This window comes from Lissotriton vulgaris, chromosome 3_1 (genome assembly GCF_964263255.1).
Source record: "Lissotriton vulgaris chromosome 3_1, aLisVul1.2, whole genome shotgun sequence".
Classification (NCBI taxonomy): Eukaryota; Metazoa; Chordata; class Amphibia; order Caudata; family Salamandridae; genus Lissotriton; species Lissotriton vulgaris.
Window position 1 is genome coordinate 542,843,797 of NC_141689.1, and position 23,797 is coordinate 542,867,593.

At 46.6% G+C, this 23,797-nt stretch overlaps 1 protein-coding gene across 1 annotated transcript in view; it reads left to right on the forward strand.

Moving 5' to 3' along the window:
* Positions 1 to 23,797, forward strand: part of MRPS27 (mitochondrial ribosomal protein S27) — a 393,507-nt gene that overhangs the window by 258,711 nt on the left and 110,999 nt on the right. The window contains exon 8 of the mRNA XM_086960802.1: positions 16,009 to 16,111. Coding sequence (XP_086816928.1) covers positions 16,009 to 16,111 — 103 coding nt within the window. The remainder of the gene's footprint in view (positions 1 to 16,008; positions 16,112 to 23,797) is intronic.

The following is a 23,797-nucleotide window of genomic DNA, read 5'->3' on the forward strand; positions in this document are numbered from 1 at the left end:
CTTGCGGTACTGCACCGAGACATGCAGTGCTGGCGATCCATTTCCGGTAATCTAATACATACTCATTTACCTACATGGTGAAGCAATACCAACGAAGTAAACATAGCATATCCTCAAATGTTGTTGTTTTCGACCCAGGGGTAGGGATTAAATATGTAAAATGCGTTGGCAAGTCAAAGTACTTACATTTTAATGGACAAAGAGCCAGATGTAATGTCTCCTGGCCCAAAAACGTAATGCTTGGCTATTAATAGGCTCATAAAGGACTAATTTCTGCATTTTGTCTAGATATACATTTTGACTGGTTTACTAATGTGTAGTTGTCGAAATGTGTTAAAAACACATGGAGGGTTTTGTGAATACACTTTACTTGTCTTTTTAGTGTCTAGCCTGTGAGAAAATGCACTAGCGCATATGTCTCACTTGTCAGACACTCTTGCATGCAAAAAAGGCCTTGGAAAGCCTCCCGTTGCTTACCATTTGTTGGCTTGTCTTATAAGTCGTAGACCTACCCTTTCCCTTCCTCTCTCTGGAGCAGGGACCAAGCAGCGATTGATTCAACTTAATCAGTGCATGTCCACTGTTCTCGACATGTTTGAGGTACTATTTTGTTCTTTTCAACTTTTAGTGCCCTGCATACAGAAGACATGTGATTGGCAAAAAGGTGTCATCCAGCACAAACAAAACTGCAAGGATATATTTTCTATAGTTAACTTTCTTATATTTTGGCAAGTCTTCTTTCATCACTCTGTACTCATCTTCTCTTTTACTTTTAATTGTGGGTGCTGTTCTCAAAAAATTAGGATTATGTTATTGCAAAGCAAGATTGTCTCTTTCTTATGTGTAATTTCTGAAATCATGCTTTTACACATAATCTTGCAGCTTAGCCAAGTCCACCCCACTCCAATCTACCCCACTCCATCCTACACCAATCCACTTCACCCCATACCAATCCACCCGCTCAATCCAATCCACCTCAGACCAATCCAATCCTCTAACTCCAATCCTCCAAACCCACCCCCTTCAATCTTTCCCACTCCAATCCAAAACAATATGCCTCACTCCAAGCGTCCTCACTCCAATCTGCCCTTCTCAAATCTAAAACAATCTTCCCCACTCCAGTCTACAGCACTCCAATCAAAAACAATCCTCCCCACTCCAATCCAAAACAATATGCCTCACTCCAATCCGCCCAACTCCAATCCAAAACAATATGCCCCACTCCAGTCCAAAATAGTCTGCCCCACTCCAATCCAAAGCAATCTGCCCAAAACCAATCCAAAACAATTTGCCCAACTCCCATCCAAAACAATTTGCCCAACTCCCATCCAAAACAATCTACCCAACTCCAATCCAAAACAATCTGCTCCACACCAATCCAAAACATTCTGCCTCACTCCAATCCAAAACAGTCCAATCTTCCCCACTCCAATCTTCCCCACTCCAATCTTCCCCACTCCAATCTTCCCCACTGCAATCTTCCCCACTCCAATCTGCCCCACTTTAATCTGCCCCACTTTAATCTGCCCCACTTTAATCTGCCCCACTTCAATCTGCCCCACTTCAATCTGCCCCACTCCAATCTGCCCTACTCCAATCTGCCCCACTCCAATCTGCCCCACTCCAATCTGCCCCACTCCAATCTGCCCCACTCCAATCTGCCCCACTCCAATCTGCCCCACTCCAATCTGCCCTACTCCAATCCAAAACAGTCTGCCCTACTCCAATCCAAAACAGTCTGCCCTACTCCAATCCAAAACAGTCTGCCCTACTCCAATCTGCCCCAGTCTAATCCAAAACAGTCTGCCCCTCTCCAATCATCCCCTCTCCAATCATCCCCTCTCCAATCATCCCCTCTCCAATCATCCCCTCTCCAATCATCCCCACTCCAGTCATCCCCACTCCAATCATCCCCACTCCAATCATCCCCACTCCAATCCGCCCCACTCCAACCCAAAACGATCTGCCCAACTTCAGTCCAAAACATTCTGCCAACTCCAATCCAAAACATTCTACCCCACTCTATTCGAAAAGAATCTGCTCCACTCCAACCAGCTGCACTCCAGTCCAAAACAATCTGCCCACTCCAATCTTCCCTATTCCAATCCTTAACAATCTGCCTCACTACAATATGCCATACTCCAATTTAAAACAGCCTGCCCCGCTCCAATCCAAAACAGTCTGCCCCTCTCCAATCATTCTCTCTCCTATCATCCCCTCTCCAATCATCCCCTCTCCAATCATCCCCTCTCCAATCATCCCCTCTCCAATCATCCCCACTCCAATCATCCGACTCCAATCATCCCGACTCCAATCTGCCCCACTCCAATCTGCCCCACCCCAATCTTCCCCACTCCAATCCACCCAACTCTAATCTGTCCTCCAATCCACCCTACCCCCTCTCCAATCGAATCCACCAAAATACAGCCAAATCCAATCTACCCCACTCCAATCCACCCCACTCCATTCCAAAACATTCTGCTCCCCTGCAATCCATCCCACTCCAATTTGCCCCACTCCAATCTTCACCACTCCAGTCCTAAACAATCCACCTCACTCCAACCGACTCTAATCCAATCAACCTCACCCAAATGCAGTCCAAGTCAATCTGCCTCCCTCCAAACCATCCCACCTCACCCTAATCCAATGCACCCCATTCCCTCCCCTATCCACCCAACGCCACTCCAATCCAGTCCACCCCATCTCAATCCAAAACAATTGCCCCATAGCCGTGTCTTCTCCACTCCAATCCAAAACAATCTGCCCCACTCCAGTCCAAAACAATCTGCCCCAATCCCAAACATCCTGCCCCACTCCAATCTGCCCCAATCTAATCCAAAAGTCTGCCCTCTCCAATCATCCTCTCACCTATCATCCCCTCTCCAATCATCCCCACTCCAATCGTCCCGACTCCAATCTACCCCACTCCAATCCACCCCACTCCAATCCACCCCACCCCACTCCATTCCAAAACATTCTGCTCCACTGCAATCCATCCCACTCCATTCTGCCCCAATCCAATATTCACCACTCCAGTCCTAAACAATCCACCTCACTTCAATGCACCCACTCCAACCGACAAATCCAATCAACCTCACCCAAATGCAGTCCAAGTCAATCTACCCCACTCCAATCCATCCCACCTCACCCTAATCCAATGCACCCCACTCCGTCCCCTATCCACCCAACGCCACTCCAATCCAGTCCACCCCATCTCAATCCAAAACAATTGCCTCATAGCCATGTCTGCTCCACTCCAATCCAAAACAATCTGCCCCACTCCAGTCCAAAACAATCTGCCCCAATCCCAAACAATCTGCCCCAAACCCAAACAATCTGCCCCACTCCAATCTGCCCAGCTCTAACCCAAAGCAATCTACCCCACTCCAATCGAAAACAATCTTCCGCAGTCCAATTCTCCTCACCCAAATCCAGTCTGCCCCACCCCACTCCAATCCAATGCACTCCAGTCCAAAGTACCTCACCCCAATCCATTCCACCCAAAATACAATCTGCCCCAATCCACCTCACCCCACCCAGTTCTAATACAATCCACCTCACCACACCCACCCATTCCAAGCCAATCCACCGCAGTCCAATCCATTTAACCCCACGCAAATCCAATCTACCCCACTCCATTCCACCCCACGCCAATCCGCCCCATCCAGTCTACCACATTCCAATCCACCCCATTACAGTCCAGTCCCCCCCACTCTATACCAGTCCAATTCTGTCCATCGCACCCCAGTTCACTTCACCCCACTCAATCCAATCTGTTCAGCCCACCACACTTCAAGCCACCCCCAATTCACCCCTTTCCAATCGAATCCACCCCACCCCAATCAAATCCACCCCTCCATTCACCCCGCCAAACCGCCCTACTCTAATACAGTCCACCCCATCCCAATTCACCCCAAACCAATCTAATCCACTTCACTCCAATCCACCCAATGTACCCCTTTTCAATCCAACTCACCCCATCGCAATCCACCCCACTCCATTTGAATCCACTCCATACAGTCCACCCACTCCAATCCACCCAACCCACTCTACTCCAATCCAACGCACCCCATTTCAATATACTTGTGTCCAATCCAATAAACCCCATCTAATCAACCCACTCCAATCCACCCCGCCCCAATCCACCCCGCCCCACCCAACCCACGCTACCCCTATCCAATCCGCCCTAATCTACTCAAGTCCAATCCACCCCACTACCTCAGTCCACTCCAACCCACTCCACCCTATTCCATTCCACACAACAAACCCCCTTAAACACTGTACTTTACGACACTTTCTGCCACTGAACTCTACCCCTTCTCCACTCCACTCTAATCCAACAAATGTTGTCTGTGACACTGTACTTCTCCCACTTTAGTCTAGGACATTCCACACCACTAACTATTAGCCATGCTGAATAGCAGCTACACTGGTGTACAACATTGCAAATCCACATTGCGAAATCAAATAGCACTTGTATAGGCAAGACTTATTGGCTTTGACAATGCTTGTTTTACCTTACCATTTATCATCTCTCTCTTCAGAATACTTATGTCTGGCAACAGGCATAAACATACAACTCATGTGCACTTCACACCGTTCCTATTGTTTTTTGTTTGCGTGTACACTTTGTTGCTATATGTGTAGATAGCCTGGCTGATGAGGATTATGAACACGAAACCGGTCCCAGGATGCTTAATTCCGGTCCAGGGAAGACATGGCTTGGCAGTTCGGGCTGGACTGTTGCTATGAGGCACAGGGTCAGGCTGATTTGCATATGGCCATGTCTGAAAGGGGGTGGCGGAGTGAGCTAAAGAATGATGATGGATTAAACCTAGATCAGTTGACTGGGGGTGAGTGTTTACAATGTTCTACACTCCGTCCATCATCCCCTTTGGTTTTGATATGTGTAATTGAGGCAGTGCTTAATTTGTAACATAATGAGTGCCGGTTCCCAAAGCATGGCTCAAAAGATGGTGGTTGTTGCTATTAAATGTCTGCGAGCCCTGTTGCACAAGTACCAAAAGGGCAAAGTAGGCACCGGCCTATGGGCGCCACTCCTTTGAAGGGCCCCGCCACAACAGATCAAAATACAACTTAGTACATAAACCAGAGACATCAGATTTACATAACAGTTTCTCTTAAAAGCCCATCTTCTGGCAGCTGCCAGTTTGTGAAAAAAAATATCTGGTGCATTGGGTATTAGGAGATACTTTTTGAGGGGGTCCGAAATTTCGACTGACTTGGGGCCCCCACAGGGTTTAATCGGCAGTGCCCATGCCGAAAACCAAGGCTGTTTAGTCTAGAATCCACCTCATGCCACACACTCCCTTTCCCTTCGTCTCACCCTGGCAGGCTCCTGCTTTCTCCCCTGTGGGCGGTTTTTCCATCTTCTCTTCTTTCTTCTTGCCATTTGTGTGTTTTCCCCTCTTTGCCCTTTAGGTCGAGGACTGCATCGCACTGCGTATCAGTGTGGGCAGAGCTCCGAGATTTAATGTTTCTTAGAGGGGGTTTGAACCCGCCCCTCTTCTCCATTGGCTGGCTTCGTAAATGCTGGCCAGCCATTGGAGGAGAGGGGCGTCACTCCCTTTAAGCCCCGTCTTTTTCGGATTCGGGGGCGTGTTTTTTGCATTCTTTCCCACCGTGACGTCATCCGTCACTCAGCAAAAAACACGCCACCCAGTCTGAAAAGGACGGGGCTCTTTCACGACGGCCTCCGCTCTCCTCCCCTTCCCTCGGCGTCAATGGCTCAGCTGTCAAGCCGTGTTGACGGCTCTCAGGACCGGTTGACCCCGTTGGCCTTTCTTCAGTGGTGTGCGGTACTTTGCTCCCCGTCACGTGTGCCCTGAAGAACAGCTCGGACTGCTAAGGCTGAAGGCGAACCACCTGATATCCGCGGCCCGCCGAGCAGCGCTAAAAGGGAGCTCTCTCCAGAGATATCCCTGCGCCGCTCGTTTTTCACTGCAGGCTTCGTAAAGGGAGACAAGGTCATCACGTGCATGCATTTTTGCTTCTGCGCCTCTCGCGCGCTTTGGTTAATGTTTTTATTTTTGCCATGTGTATGATGCGCATTCTTCCATTGGTCTGGCGTGGCAGCGGTTTTGGTAAAGTCTGGGGACTACTTTTCGAAAATGATTCCTATTGTAACCATAGAGACCAGGCTGTGCCCGATTCAGTCTGTGGAGAAATGTCTCCACCAGGTCTTCACAGAACCGAGAAAAGTGGAGATGTTGGTGCCGGCACATTGTCCAAACCAGAGTGCAACTCTACGGAGCCACCCTTCCACTACAGCCTTGAATGTAATGTAATGTGTATCTGGTCCTTTTGTAAAGCGCTCTGACAACTTCGGGTACAGTTTGCGCTATATAAAAACGCATTAAATAAATAAATGTCACTTGTCAAGGGGCCCGGGGGGGGAGGCGCGAGCAGCTGTACCTTCCAGTCAGGGTGGGGCGTGGTCTTGCTTCCTCTGCCTCCCCCGGGTCTGTGGAGACCTTTTGAGGGTGGGAAGACCTGTCACTCTGACAAAGGTGCTGACGGTCGATGCTTTCTCTAAAAGAAGAGGAGCTAGCTAGTTGAGAGGAAGTGAGAACTGTGACTGAGATAGGGGGTGGTGAAAACTAATCAGGTATAGTATGCGGCTGTGTGAGAGACACCGAGGGGGAGGGTGTGACTGGACAGAGACCGGGCTTTCTTGCGAATGTCGTTTTTGAGGGATGAGGTTAGAAGGTGCGGAGTGATGCTAGGGTACACTGAATGGTGCTTTGTAAGGTGAGGGGCGATAGGGCAAGTATGCTAATTCATGGCTCTCACGTGACACCTCTGGTCACCCTTTATGCTCATCAAATAGGATGCTAAAAGGCCGGAGTGGACCTGCAAATGCCACTGTGAGTGGCCGGTATAATTCATGGGGGTGTCTCTCTGATTGCCGTAAACTGTTCGTGCTTCACTTTTGTGGCCTTTGATGTGACTCGGGATGTCAGTGTGATAACAACCTCTTTGTTGGCATTTGCTCATTCGTAATTCTATGTTTGACGTCCAGTTACCCCTCCCCATCCCTCCTAGTTATCGCCCCTCCACCCCGTCTGCCTTTTTCTCTGGCAGAAAGTCTTTCACTAGAACACAGACCTACATCATATGGCAGCTTCCAGCACCGCAGCTCTGCCACCTTGAGCCTTTTAATAGCACAGGCCTCGCGGCCAGATGCCTGTATTTGCAGGGCAGGGCTCCTGCCGCCTCTGAGTCCCCATCCCTATCTGCCCATCTCTCCCTCAGTCACAGCACGCAATTATTACTTTCTGCCTGATCTATCTATCTATCTATCTATCTATCTATCTATCTATCTATCTATCTATCTATCTATCTATCTATCTATCTATCTTTACAGAAACCAGAAATCTGCATAAACGTACAATAAAACATATACTTGCAAACAAGTTTGGTCCTGTAATGTTTTTTTGCTGATTGGCCAAGGGGGAAAGGGATATGTTAAAATTGTGAATCCTAGTCGAGTTCCCATAAAACATGCTGCTATCCCCTACATATAAATATTAGAAATGCCACAAATCAAGAAAGGAGACAATAGTTGTGATTGCAAAGTACCTTTACCTATTTAGGGGTGAATCAGTTAAATGGTTTTAGTGAATAAAAAAAAAAGATCGATATCTTGCCAGTTTATCTGGTGTACCAGCACACAAATCGAATTTTACTTTTGCAATCTAATTGTCTGAAAGGAGCTCAAACATTGGGACTGAGTGGGTAAAGGGAAAATTTAGATGGTTCCCACAGGGTGGGAAACACAATTCTTTCCAGAGTAGACAAATCTGTTAACAGTGTCTATAAACTAAACATAAACCAATTTGAAGTCTTCTTTTCGACCAGATGATGGGTAAGATGGCAATGAGATCAGTTTCCCCTAGACTCGTATGACTGACCTGGATTACAACTCTACGCTGTTATTAGCATACACTGTAAGCCAAGGTCTATACATTGTCCCTTGTGCTAGTTAGTGATGGTACATATCGGTATTGTAGGGCTGGGCCCCTCAGTTACTATATTGTGGGAATGGCAACAAACTATTGGATAGTTGGCATGCCTGTCTATCACATCAGTTATTAGCCTTCATCCTGCTGGATGTCACCGCACCTTGGGTGTTGTCTCTCACCACCTTCTGCACACCAGGCTTACGGAATTGGGCATAGAAAAGTTGGCCTTAAAGTGGGTCTGCTCCTTTCTTAGTAACAGAAGCCAAGTAGTTACCCCACTCCTTTTCTGGCTTCAGAATTGTCCTCACAGTACAGGGTGCCACAGGACTCCTCTCGAAGCCCAGCTTTTTTTAAACCTCTATATGGCCTCTCGGACAGAGTTGGTAAGATCTCATGGTTTCTGTATAACTTCCTATGCCAATGGCACCCAGATCATTATTTCATCACCAAAGATCTTGCCTCTACACGGTCCAACTTCAACAATTGTATGACCTCATTTTCTACCAGGACGTGCCATAACCTTCTCAAACTAAATGATAAGACTGAGATTCTCATTTTTAGGTCGAGGACTGCGTCGCACTGCATAGCAGTGTGGGCAGAGCTCTGAGATTTAATGTTTCTTAGAGGGGGCTTGAACCCGCCCCTCTTCTCCATTGGCTGGCCTCGTAAATGCTGGCCAGCCATTGGAGGAGAGGGGCGTCACTCTCTTTAAGCCCCGTCTTTTTCGGATTCCGGGGCGTGTTTTTTGCGTTCTTTCTCACCGTGACGTCATCCGTCACTCAGCAAAAAACACGCCCCCCCCAGTCTGAAAAGGAGGGGGCTCTTTCACGATCCCTCCCCTGGTGTCCTCCTCCTGCCCCGTCTCTTCCCACCTCTTCTCTTTCCCTCTGGTGCCTCCCCCTTCCTTCCTCCCTCCCCCTCCCCTTGTCGGAGCCTGCCGCACACAGAAACGACATGTGCTTCAGTGACAGAGCGCACTGGGTGATTTCTGGGTCGTGTTCGGATGTGTACATGTATATGTCGGTAGATTTATATAGCGCCGACCAAGTAAAATGCATCGAAGCGCTGTACAGAGCTGTGGGTAGAGATTATCACGAGTCACCTGGAGAGTAACACGATAAAACATTGTCCTCTGCTTATTATACCTAATGAAAACGTGTGAACTTCTATGCCAGAAGAACTTCCTGAACTACTACCACTTAAGGCGCTACCTTTAACCAGAGCCGGACTGGCCGTAGCGGGCACCAGGCGTTAAAGCTATGTCTTTTGTGACTGAAAATTATTACAAATACAGTCTGTGTGGCGCTGTCCCTCCCCTCTGCCCAACGAAGAGCTGAAAGTACACACTGCCGAGACACGGCACACGGGAATATATGTACAAGGGATTTGAAGAATAGTTTTGTCCTGCCGGTGCTCGGTAAATAAGTGAACTCTTATTTTATCGGAATGGATGTACCGGGGAAGAGACTGCTTCCCTTTTAAGGCCTCTGAAATGTTTGCTGACCTCACGGTTCTGCATTTGTGGTGTTCTCTGTGAGGTGGGGAGTGCTGTGGAATTACACATTTCCTGTGAGGTCGTATGACTGTGTGTGGGGCACATGGTCAGCAATCCGTGAAATAAAACGCATTAGCGTGACATGTCATGTGTTGGCCTGGGGTGGAAGTGAGCTTTCGTCCTGTGACCGCTAGCTCCCAGAAGCCAGGATGCGCGCACGTAGCTAGTGTCTGCGGCTCGAGCGCGCCGTGAGACAAGCAGCGGTGGGCGCTGGGAAGTGCACTCTCGCTCACAAGGGTCATACACATACACAGAAGCAGAGACGCGGGCACATTTATACACTTGTATAGGGAAGCACGCACACCCACACACAGACACACACTGATGCAGAGAATCATAAATACACAGACCAGCACACTGGCAAACTGATAAAGAGGAGTAAATGCACACACGGGTTAGGTACAGGCGGCATATATACACAGACACACACAATGGTACACGGAAGCACGCACACTAACATAGTGATACAGTTAAGCCTACCCGTGCACAATTTACAGAGAAGTGCACACACATAAATTATATATATATACACACTGATAAAAGGAAGTACAAAAACACACACAGGTACAGTTAGGCACACTCACAGATACAGGGAAGCACAATCAATAACACACAATTTACACTTACGTATACAAAGAAGCACACAAACGCAGAAACACACAAAGTCATTCAAACTAGATTACGTTGAAGCACACATACAAACGCACATGGAAATGCACATGGCCAGGGCCAGAAGTAAATACTCGTACACGAAAACACACATGCATAAAACACACCCAAAACGAACGCACACAGTACACACATTCGGAACACACCCAGGGGAAGCACACATTACTGTGATATAAAAAAACACGGACCAGTTCATTACAAATATGAAAAGTACCTTGAGTTCTCCTAGTATCAAAAGGACATATGACCCTCAAAATTACTGGGTTCTAATGAACTTTTTATTTCTAATTTGTTTAAAATCATTTTTGTGTTTTTTTTAATTCCTCCATTACACAATTATTGTTACGGAAGGTTTTTTTCAAAACGTTTCCGTTGCATTAGGAGAATATATTGTGAGTTAATAGGGACATTTTGATGTTGCAGGGAATTCATGCATTCTTGTAATTTAAAACCGTTCACACAAAAAGTTTAACAAGAATTTACAATGCAATGGTCTCTGCATTATTAAAGGTAGAGCTATTGGCATTGCTCATGACCTTTTTTTTTCATTTTCTTTTTTTTCAAAACATAAATAAATGGTATTGTAATTTACAATGGCAATAGGTGAGCATTAGACAGTACTAGAGAGTATTCCCGGACACAGAGCCACACACACAATCAGAGCCACGCACACACACACACACACTCTGTCTGTGTGTGTGTGGCTTTGTGTGTGTGGCTCTGTCTGTGTGTGTGCTTGGCTCTGTCTGTGTGTGTGTGTGCGCGGCTCTGTCTGTGTGTGTGTGTGTGTGGCTCTCTCTGTGTGTGTGTGTGTGTGCGTGGCTCTGTCTGTGTGTGTGTGTGCGCGGCTCTATCTGTGTGTGTGTGTGTGTGCGCGGCTCTGTCTGTGTATGTAGCTCTGTGTCCGCGAATACTCTCTACTACTCTCTAATGCTCGCCTATTGCCATTGTAAATGACAATACCATTTATTTATGTTTAAAAAAAAATGAAAAAAAATGTCATGAGCAATGCCAATAGCTCCACCTTTAATAATGCAGAAACCATTGCATTGTAAATGCTTGTTTATAATGTCTGATAAGGAAAGATGAGCGCTGGTGGACTCCACCGGCTCAAATTAAGCACTGAACTGAGGGGTTACCACTTTTATTTGGAATTGGGAGTGATGACCCCTGACAAATGTTTGCTGCGCTGGTTCTAAATGGGATATGTTAATGGATTGTAGCAATTATTTTGACTACCAGGCCTTCGGTTGTATAGTACTATGTAAATGCTCAAGTGACGAGGAAGATGTTTGTGCCACTGTAGAAGTCAGTTCTATCGAAAGAATAATTCTGTAGCACAAATATTGTAAATTAGAAGTCGTATCAGCGATGATATAATCTCTCATAGAACCTGTAGCTGGAGGTATAATGAATGGCCATATAATAAACATATCGAAGAACCGGACCATTGGAAGTATTTTGACAGAAATAATGCCCATTTACATGTCCGTTTAATTTATCAATATATACTCTAAGGCTATATATTTTGTAATTACTGTGCCCATCGAACATAAATGTTCAATTACTGTGCCACAGAATGTCAGTTAACAATTGCTAGCAAATGGCAGCCTCTATTTTGTAAAGCTGAGCGCTCACTTGAAATAGGTGGCAGAATGGCTCCATATATTTCTATAGGTGCTGACATGAATTCTTCTTGGAACAAGAAGAGGAGCCTGGTGTGGTTTAACTGAGTGCTATGGGAACAGTCTACCACCAAAGTGAATGTATATCTATACTTTACATGTTTTCCAGAATCATTTATTTCGGCTCTTGAGACTAAATGAGTGTTGAAGTGCCTTCATGTTCCTCTGAGTTCCCTTTTTTCAATGTTGTGGTTAAGAATGTATCGGTACAGAGTAGAACAGTCGTTTTTTTTAGGTCGAGTATTCGAGACCTCTTGTATATACTTTAGTATATACTTAATATATTTAGGTCTAGCATTCGAGGCCTCTTGTATATACTTTAGTATATACTTTAGCATATACTTATATGTGTTTGTACTTTGTGGGCTCTGGAGATTATCCCTAGGACTTGTCTGCTTCCACTTAGGGACTTTTTTTCTATTCAACTGCCTATATTTAACTGTCTTGGTAGAAAACGACCAGCAGAGGTCATTAAAATACCAGAATTGCTTTCTGCTGAGGGACTTTCTTTTTTTTATTGTCTGGGAACTGCCTCTATTTAACTTTCTTGATAGAAAACGACCAACAGAGGTCAGTAAAATACCAGAATCCCTTTAGCATTCTCTAGATTCCAGTCCATAGAAATTGTCTTCCACGAGCACTCGTAGACAATAATATTTTTTTTAAATCTTGTATTTTCAGTAATATGACAACCGAAGACCCTGATTTTATATTAAAAACAGAGCTTTGGACTATACCATTTCCTGCTGAAAGGCAATATTTCTCTCCATGTGATCCCATACCGACGTGTCACGCAGTTTAGTGCTTACTTTCCCTCCATGTTAAAGAGCAATAGTTGTTTCAGCACCCAGGCTAATGTGCTTCATAGCTAAATACATATAAGGTCGCAAAGGCGAGCCCGATTGCATTGCAAATGCTTGTTTCATCTACAGAGAGAAGATTAAATCCTGTTTTTGGATCCCAGAATAAATCAATTTGTCCTTCCTTTACAAGGCCTAAGTGTAGAGCAGTGGCTGTTTCCCTCAAAATACTCTGAAAGTCCACGTGGACGGCCAGAGGTACTGCCGTAGCCAGAGTTAAGTGACTGCTCTCTTTGTCTGGAGGGACAGACAATTTTTTTGTTCACGTAAATGTTTGTTTTATTTTGTATGTTTTTATCAGTTTAGGTAATAGGGAGTGGAAGGAGCAATGTATACATTTGTGGCCTCCATCTTACAAATCGCAGGACGTTTATTTGTGTAAGACAAATCTTTGTACAAAGGCAGGGTAGATGTTTGATTATTCACATGAACGTCTTCCTTCTCAAATTGCAGCTTCTAATAAAAGCATAACTTAGCCTTTCTGTTGACTGAGTGGCAAAGACTGTTCTGAAGAAATGATGAAATGTTGTACAGTCATATACAGGGGAAAAATCCTTATGATTTTTAGAAAATATGTATTTTTTTCATGTTCACAAAGGGACAAGTATGTGTAACTGAATAAGAAATGTCTTCCCCTTGACACTATTTGAATCTTTGTAAGTTTGACTGACAATTCAGCCTGTTTTTTACTCTGTCCAAACTTTGATGCAATTGTGTGCTTTTCATTGTTCGTTTTCACTGCTAGTGTGCAGATCCTGGTTCTCATCTGGCTCAGGATGTTTTCATCGGTAAACCGCGTTTACAACGCTGTCAATACCACGTGTGGCATTACATCACAAGGCGTTTCAACTCCTTGAACTAGGTGGCATGCAACAACGAGGAATGTGTTGGATTTCCCTTCTGTTGCGCTAACTGGAGTAGGAATAGTAATTTATACTATTCCTAAGTCCAGAGCCACCTAGCGCAAGTCGTTGAAACGAATTGCGATGTAATGCCACGCGTGGTAACAACGCGGTCGTTGTAACAACCGCGTTGTTACCTACCGCGTGGTAAAAGCACGCTTTGTAACGTGCTACATTCGTTTTCATCTCACACTTCTCTACAGTTTTTCCGTATGGGTGGAGGCATCTCACTTATCCTGGTCAGCCTCAAAGGTCACGGCTCAAAGGATCTAGGCCTGATGTCCTAAGAGTCCAGTCGCAAACTGCGCATTGACTTTTGGCAAAAGGACTCCGATTTTGGGAAATGACCTATGTTCTGTTTGGCAAGTGTACAAAATAACCATGCACATGGAGTCCCATAACAATCTGTCTAATGAATATTAATTAGGCAGGTTGCAATATGCGCCACCGCTGTTTTTGGCTTTAATCAGGTATGATGGTACGCAAGGGACGGGAGACTCCCCTGTCTCTCATGGAGGTCTGTCGGAGTTAAGTTTCAGGCAGTTAGACCTTCTCCAGTCCGCTACGTTGATCATGCTATTGAAGAAGTTGGCTCTTGTGGTGGTGGGACCTTTCTGTCAGAGAGAGGATAAGTTGGGTTCCATTGACGTAGGATTTGGTGGTGATGCCTTTGGATCTAATGAAGTTGGTGAGGAGGGTCATGTAGATGTTGAACAGGGTTAGCCTGAGTAATGAACACTGAGGGACTCCACAGATCAGCTCCTTGGATTCGGATGTGTACAGTGGTTAAAGAATCTGTAGATGAGTTACAGCACCTTGATTTTTCGAGACTATAATTTGCAGAAGGGCAGAGAGAAGAGTTAGTTATTAAGATAGCATGACTCTAGTTCATGAATCTCTTCTTCAGAATCTGTCTTGCAGGTATCTGTGTTTCCTTGCTAACTACATGCTAAAGTTGTTCAATCTATCCTGGGTAATGTTCCCATTTTCTGCCTCCTCGCCCCCCTTTGAAGGGATCAACTTGCTATTCTTGTCTAATGTTTTTGAATATTAAAGAAGATCCCTGATGAAGATGAAAAGCCTAGCTGCCTGTAACATGCATTCTCTGTGATGGGTCTATTCGTTAATTTCAGAACCAACTCACAATCCTCCCTATTAGAACCATGGGATAAGAAGCAGTTTTTTAATGTCACCTTATTCCCTTAACTAGTTTGTTAAAAGAAACTCGAGGATCAACTACCACTGTGTGGCATGCTTCGATGCACGATAGGGTGGTCATTATTGCCTTAATGCCACTAAGCAATTGCAGTAGCGGCTGCTACCAGACCCGAGTGGGTTGGTGGGGGAAGGGAGAGAGGTAGAGATTACAAAAAACCAAAATAAAAAAAGCACTTACCTGTAACGGCCGCCCGCGGCCACTCCTCCATCCTCTGTTATCTTCCTTCCTTTGCTGAAATCCCGGCCAGCAACAGGAAGCACCCGGGCTCCCAAGCTCCCCTGATAGAATCACACACTGCAATGCATCGTTGTGATTGGTCTGAGCGCCGTGGTTCGGTGCTCAGACCGGAAACGGAAGACTTTGCATGTACCGCACCAGGCTGTGTAATGCAGCCTGGTGGGGAAGATGCAAAGTGCGCAGGACTATTTGGCTGGCGCAAGAGGGTCGGCCAAGCAGTCCTATGCACTTAGGAAATGTAAACCACTCCTCCCCCTGCTCTGACCAACCCAGCCCCGCCCACCAGTTACGAAATAGGAAAACTAAAATGATAATAACAGTGGTTATCATTTCAGTTTTCCTTTTGGCGGTGGATCGAAGTTCCTCCGCCTTAGCTGAGGAACTGCCACTGTGCAATTGTTGCTTTATGTGAAGTGTTTTGCCTATGTCAACCTTTCCCTTTAATTGTTTCTCTTTTATTGAGAGCAAAATAAAAAATGTTTGAGCTTCAGTGCTTCTGCTTTTGCTTTCTAGGCAATTTTCATATTCGTTTTTTGGGGGGGTTTTTTCTTCATATTTTTTCTTTAAAATTATGTAAAGAAGAGTCACTGTTTGTTTTGTTACCGAAAATACCTTTTTCTCTCTCCTGAATTTCGTTCTTCATCCTTCATGTTTGCAGAACTATATTAAGGTTTATCAATTTAACGGAGGTAACCACGACTGAGAACTGGTTTAACAGCTAAGTAGTGGTTTTTCTTTCCATCAGGTTGTCCCATATGTACTCCCCTTTTGCTCTCCCCTTTTGCTCCTGAAAACAAGCCTAAGTAAAGCCCATGCAGAGTTTATACTCTGAGTGTACTTTATAATCGTGCATGGCATGTGCTTAGCTCTTTTCTCTTCTTTTACATATATTTCAGTGGGAAGATGAGAGGAATATTGGAGCATCTTTGTTTCTCACAGGCCTGGAACAGGAAAATACAGTTGGCTATAGCTCCCAACTGTATGGACTTGCTTTCCTTGGTAAGTTACAGATCAAAAACTTTAATTTTTGTTTTCTTTTTAAACCATTTCTAAGTCACATACTGTTCTCTACTGTCAAAGCTCTCGTTTCGGAAATTGTCTTTAGGACCATGTTTGAAGGCCTGGGCTAGATCTCGACATGCATGGCTACTAGGAAGTAATCACATTCCACCAGAAAAGGCTCATAGAACATCTAAATGATTGCCCCTTCCCTTTTCCTAAAATATGAACAAGAAGGTCTTTAAGACAGAATCACTCATTAGCACTGATCTTTTCGAAAAATAACCACAAACCATAGTCCGATTGTTGTACTTTAGTTTCGCACTACCCTTCTTGTAGCTCACTCTCCCACCCCTGCCCATTTGATCCTGATAGGTTTTTATTTGTCTAATTTTCCACCACCTCTGGTTCTGATGTGACCACAATCTGTCTGCTGTGGGATTGTATTGAGTCATGCCAAGTGCAGCTGTGCCTTACCAGATATTGTGTTTTTGGGGGTGGAGCCAGCCACACACTAAATGTCTGTCATTCTCAGTGGCAGTGGCAGGGCTCCTCGTCTGGAGCTGTGATAGAATGCTGAGGTTTATAATAAGTCTGGCTCTAAGAGGTTCTGATTGGTTGAAATGGAGGACCCACGGTATGATTGTCTACCAGTGCACTGAAATACACATGCTTGACCTGGTTGATTGGAGTTCTACACCCCTTTCCTATGACTACAATTATATCATTATAGTAGTGACACGCTGGTAATCAACATCACTGGAGGCAAAGAAAAATCACAGCCATAAGAGAGTCTCTGGGCCATTTGGAATACTAGCACAGAGAGGTGTTTAGCAGTGCCAGGCGGATTGTGGTGACAGGAAGAGCTGAGGCAGAATCCGACAAAGACGACAGTGCGAGGCTGCGAGCGACTTCATTCTGCAATCTCAGCACAACGTCTTCTTGGTAAATTCTGGCTTTAACACAGAGGGACAAATGCGTTGATGGCTGTGGGCATCCAAAGACTTCTCTTCTTGCCGAAGAGTAGGTCGTCCTTTTCTTTACAAACAGTGAAAAACGCTCAAAGTTGATGATAATTTGCTGAAGGTAAATAAATTAAGGGGAGAAAAAGAGAAACGTGATTTCCGCACTCCTAATGTCTTTACATCAAAGGGGCACTTGACGAGCACCACGAGGAACATGAAACTGGTGGGAAGGTATTTTCTGTAGGAAAGATGATGGTGGCAGGATTGAGTGACCTTCAAAAATCCTCTAAGTAACATCAGTCACAATGGTGGCTGTGAAGAAGTTGCTGAAGCAGTTTAAGATCTGTGGGACAGAAAATGAGAAGGGCACGAGCAACCGTGAGGGACTGGTTTGTGTGTTGATGGGGGACAAGCTAGACACCATATTGATGTCAGATTATTGAAATAATTATGAAAACGGTAAATGTTCTTCAAGCCATTTGAAACCAAAGTAGAGTCCCTGATGAATGTGACTTGGAGCATCTCTCTCAGAATGCTTTAGACACCCCCTCCCCCCCCCTTCAAAAATAGAAAAGATACACGACACGTTTTGCAGCAAGAAGACACGGGACCGATATAGAGTCATCAGGACTCTTTTGGCAGAAAGTTGAGTTAGGGCACATTACTGGTCGTATTGACAGAGGAAAATGGGGACCTGGGCTGCAGCCAGGAAGTCTGACCTTTGCTCTTCTGGAGTGATGGCTCATCAGTCCCTCACCCTAACCCAGGCAATATTGTTGGGAGGCAGGAACTGAGGATACCAAAGATAGTTTTTTTCCCAGAGTGTACTGTGTCCCCTATCGTTCACCACAAGACTGAGGCTAAAACCTGGAGGTAGTGTTTACATGAGTTCTGAACCAGAGTGCCACTGTGAATTTCTTATGTCACACGCTCCTGAGGCTGCGGAGAGAGTGCCCAGGGTAGTTCCCCATAGAGTTGTTTCCTTTGTAGTTTGTTGCTGGCACTTGCCCTTTTGGTAGGCTCGCCTTGCGTTATTTCTTGATGATTTCAAGTGGCTCATCTACAGGACCAGAGAATGTATCATTTATTGTGGGGTAGTTACATGTGTTTTGGGAGCTCTGACCACACTCTCTCTGCTCGCCCTTCTCCGGTCTTATGGAATGGTTTTCCTGATCTAAGAGGGCTGTTCTTGTGGTTTATTTTCATGACCGTCTATCATATGTTGAATTGAGTTATTGAGTCTTAGTATATATTCCCTGTCGAAATGTGCTATTGTTCTTGCATTGTGTTGTGCATTGTGTTGTGTATGTGTGCGATGCCAAGCTGTGTCTTTTCTGTTCTCAAAAGTGATTTTAAATTAGAACCTGAGATACAGAATAGGTTTAATTATTATATTGGCTAGCAATGCTCTGTCTCATCTGTCTGTCTTACACACTTCTAACTGAGGTCATAAGGTGCAAATAAGTTAAATCACTAGTCATCCAGATACTGCACATGAATTTGTCAAGGTTTTTTTTAACACAATATCCTTGTATGTAACGGTTCTCCTTGTCAGGGTGAGCAGTCATTTCTATTTCTAGAGAGGATTCATCTTTTTAAGACAGTCTGTTCCATTGATATTATGTGATGCACAGAATATGTTTACATTTGACTTTGCATTATTTTATGTTATTATTGTTGCGTAGGAAAAACTGAGTCGGCACCACCCCCACCTCGGGGGGTGGCACCCTTAGTTGCATCTCAGGTGGGAGCTACGTTCTTCTGTTTGGTGCCCTGGAAGCAGTTCCTGGAAGAGGGGCAGTCGGTGACGTCATCAGGGTGTGCAAGGCTTCCCAGATGCAGATAAAAGATCGAACAGGTCCTCTTTGTCACCTCCAGAGACTACCGAAGACGGATCGGCAGTACCTATCTTTCCTGCCAGGACCGCCAGTCAATGACATGCTGGATCCCGGTCTTTGTGCAGTGCGGTACACCACCTTTGACACTGCTATCCACACGCTGCAGGGGTTGGGGAAAGGGACCTTGATGACAAAACCTGATATTGAGGCCGCCTTCCTCCTTTTACTGGTACATCTGGACGGCATTCGTTTTCTGAATGTTACATTCGAAGGGTGCTTTTTTGTTGATCTATGCCTACCAATGAGGTGTTCTATCTCTTGCTCTTTCAGTCGTTTCCTGGAGTGGGTGCTTAAAGATCTGGTGCAGACAAGGACATAGTGCACTACCTGGACTACTTTCTGTTTTTGGGGCCTCTGGGCTCACCAGCTTGTGAGAAGGCCCTGCTGGGCTTCAGACAATTGGCTCAGCCCTTAGGACTTCCCTTGGTGGAGGATAAGACAGAGGGTCCTGCCACTTGCATGGCTTTCCTGGGTATTGAGATTGATACAGTAGCCGGGGTGTGTAGGCTCCCACAGGAGAAAGTCTCAGCATTCAGGGTTTCCATTGACTCCTGTCTAATTGCCAAGAGAGTTACCTTACTTCAACTGCAGGTGTTAGTGGGGCAGCTACATTTTGCACTTAGGGTGATACCCATGGGCAGGGCCTTTTCCAGGAACATTTCGAGGGCTATGACTGGGTTGCAGGCAAAACACCACCACACTAGATTATCTTCAGAGGTAAGGGAGGATCTGCTCGCCTGGAAGGGGTTCTTGTCCAATTTTAATGGTACACTGCTGTGGCAGCAATCAGCACAGTCCAATGCGGAGATCGAGCTCTATACGGACGCAACAGGCAGCGTAGGGTTCTTCGCAGTCTGTGGCACTAGTTGGTGCATGAAACATTGGCCAACGAGGTGGGTGTCCTCCAGGCTGACTCGCAATGAGACATTCCTAGAGCTATTTCCGATCATGGTAGCGTTGCACATTTGGGGGCCTATATTAGCTAACAAAAGAATAGTGTTTTGGTCAGACAGCATGTCTGCAGTGTTAGTGATCAATAATCAGACTATAAAATGCTCCATTGGCTACCAATTCGTGAAAGGGTTAAATTTAAGTCGCTATGTATTGTTCACAAGTCCCTGCAGGGGAACGGACCCCCCATTTTAGGGCATCTTGTTCGCCCCTGCAAGGCCACTAGATCGCTCCGTTCCGATCATGCCAATCTGGCAATTGTTCAGAGAGTGAGGCAGACGCAGACTGGGGGTCGCCGTTTCTCACTGAACTCAGCGACCTTGTGGAATGCTCTCCCATCCAGGATTCGGATGGAGCCGAGCCATCCGAAGTTCCGAAAACTCCTTAAAACCTTTCTGTTTCCCCAGGATCCCTAGACGCTGGTACTGTCCCTGGCATTCCTTGTTCTATAGCGCTGGGATGCTCTCGGGCAGCCATGTGCTCTATAAATCCACTTTCATTCATTCATTCATTCCTGGTGCTTCGTTTGCTGAAGGAGCTCATACGTTGCTGCCTCACGCGTAATGATTACTTTACTGCTAGGCATGTGCCAGGTGTTGATAATGCGGTAGCTGATGCCCTGTCACATTCTAAGTTGACAGAATTATGAGCGCGGTGGCCTCATGCAGACAGGAAGATGACTGAATTTCCCAAAGAATTGTGTAAGCTTGATGCCCCATTGCTTCCGATTCGATAGCGGCTCCATTGGCCCCCAAAACAAAGCGTATGTACAAGCATGCATGGCAGGTGTATGTGGCATCTTTCGGTCTCTCGGGGGTGGATAGCTGTGTTACACCGCAAGGGGTACTGCAATTCTTGGTTAAGCAGCGGGGATCTCGTAAATCATTGTCATTAGCATGCAAACAGTTATCAGCCATTGTCTTCTTTGCAGGGCTGGAAGGGGTAGCCGACCCGACCAAGGATCCTAGGGTGCGCCGGGCCATGAAAGGATGGGAGCGTTTAGACCCATTGGTTGATGACAGCAGGAGGCCTATTAACGTGGCTATGTTGTCCCATATTTTGAGGATATTACCCCAGGTCTGCATATCATCCTATGAGGTGTGCTTGTCCAGCCTAGCTTATTCTCTCACCTTCTTTGGGGCATTCAGAATTTCTGAACTCCTAGCGCTATCAAAAGGGGACACCTTACAGGTCAGAGTTAAGAGATCCAAGACAGACCTGCCGGGTAAAGGGGCATGGGTATGTTTGCGTGCGGCTCCGGGGGGCCCCTTATTGTCCGGAGGCCCTGACACAGGCATTCCTACGGATGCCGCCGGAGGGTGGAGTAGAGTCTGTTGCTGCATTCTGATGGCTCCCCTCTGACTAGATTCCAGTTCACACGCATATACCAACGCTCCCTGACCCTACTGGGCGAGGAGCCGTCGCAGTTCACTTCCTATTCCTTCTGCTTTGGGGCGGCCACAACCGCGGCGGCTATGGGTTTGTTACCAGAGGCGATCAAAAGGGTGGGCAGGTGGAAGTTGTTGTGCTTCGTGCATTATGTGAGACCCCATTAGGCATAAGTAGGTAGGGTGTTCTTGGCGCCACTACTACTCTCCCCCGCTGCATAACCTTTTGGTAACCCCCCCCCCCCCCCTTTGTCTTTCTTCCCCTGCAGCGGTGTGGCGTCCCCAGACACAAGCATGTTGGTGTGGTCATTCTATTGTGTGCCGAGCGACGCATCATTTCGCAGTTGAGAATTGGAAAGGGCACAGTTGGAGGCAGGATTCAGGCATCCCTGGGTGGGCATTGGCAGGCTGCGGTTTAAAGACCTCCTTGATCACTTGCGAAAGTCTATCAAAATCGGTGAAGTGCCGAACCTGAACGGCCTTATTATTCATGCAGAGGTCAATGACCTGATTCCCTAGGGACGGAGAGGAGTAAAGGAGGCTTTATTCTCCACGCTGTCTCGGGAACGGACTCTGTTGCCATCTACTATCATCATTCTGTGGTCAGAGGTAATACCACGACAGGTATGGCCTAGGGGTGCTCCCATTCAGGCAGTCAACGACTCAGTTAAGAAGTTGAACCACGCAGTCTCCAAAATCTTGGCTGGCTCATCAATGCGCACGATCAGGCACAAGTAGATTCAGGTATCCAAGGCTGAGCTCTACCACAAAGAAGGGGTGCACTTGTCTCCCAAGCGCCAGGAACTTTACGTCCAGACTGTTCAATGGGCCATTGACCAGGTAAACTGTGGCCAAATTAAGGGAGGGGGCGAGTGCGCCGCCCTGTGGCGGTGTCCTTGCCAGGAAAAGTAGCCAGAGATATTGAGATGTGGACTTTTTGGTATGGAATGACTACCCCTTGGACAGGGAGAGCATTCAGTGGGGGCTTCGGGCTGGCGGAAGGGGGGACTGACCTGCTAGTGGTCCTGGACTCTCTCGCCCTACCCGAGATGCCTGTGGTTAAAGGACTTTGGGGGAGCACCTGTGATCAGGAACCAAGGTGGGGCAAATGCGTTATGCAGCGCCCTGGTGTGGTAGTGGCCTCTGGGATAGAGGTTGGTATAGTTGCTACCCATGTCTCCTGGTCAATGTGACACTACTATGCTGTTGGATGCCTGTGGGGGAGTACCCAGGGGCCTGTGCAAGTTGGGGCCTGCTGGCACAGCGAGCACTGTGTTATACACAATGAGCGTGTTTCGATGTGTAATGCAATATTTATGTGAATGTAAAACCAGTTTCCGCGCTCCTAATCTTCTGCATATCTTGCATCCTTGCTATATCATGTAATTGTTTGAAGGTCTAATCAAGTGATATTGTAATTATGCGGTATAGATGATCAAGAGGAAAAGGAACACTTTTATGTCAAATAAAGTCTACGCCATGGACCAACAACAGTGGCTGTTGTTTAGTCAATGATGTGACAGATGTGGGGATTGAGTGTTTTTTGTAAGGGGTATGCATACTATGTAATGGAAGCGTCTGTAGTGCATATAGATGCCTAGGGCATAGTCACATCATGGCAACAGGACCTCCCGCCCCACACATACCCAAACATCCCGCAAATAACACACAAGACTCCAGTGTTAAGTTGGGGAAAGTTGCTGCAGGTTTATTACATACAACGTTATGTAATCATGGTGGGTTATCTTACGGGCGATCCAAGGGCAGGCCGCATTCTCGCCGCCTGATTAGCCAAGCAGCACCGTGGCGGACGACCTATGTGCTGCCCTATTATGGTAATAAATATACTCACACCCCTTGTGGTGCGGAGCCAATCTAGGCAAGCCCCTGGTTGCACAGGCCCACAACCGCCCGAAGGACTACTGGGGCGCCGACACGGGTTCCGGACCTCCCTTGAGGTTCCAGGTTTTAGGCTCTGGCACCCCTATGTGCCGATGAAGTACAGTGCTCCACCTCTCTGCTTCCGGATCGCCCTGTAACTCCGCCTGCAACAAAAAAAGTACACATTAAAAGTTCCGACAGTCCCCCCTCACCAGCTGACACTCAGGGTAAGAGGTAGGGAGGGAAAAGAGTGTCCCTGTAGAAACGACGCGCGGCGTCCGGAGCGGCAAAGAGGCTTCTAAAATGGCGAGGGGAAGTTAAATACCCCTCGCCCTGCCTGCCGCCCCGGACGCGCATCACTGGCCCGCCCACCCTCCTGCCGGGGCTCCACCTGCCCAGGGAGGAGTGGATGACCGAAAGGCAAGAGGGGCGGGGGCAGGCCCTCTGCGACTACGGGCCGCCCTCCTGATGGCCACCGGGTGGCCTCGGGCAGCCGCATAGTCACATCATGGCAACAGGACCTCCGGCCCCACACATAACCAAACATCCCGCAAATAACACACAAGACACCAGTGTTAAGTTGGGGAAAGTTGCTGCAGGTTT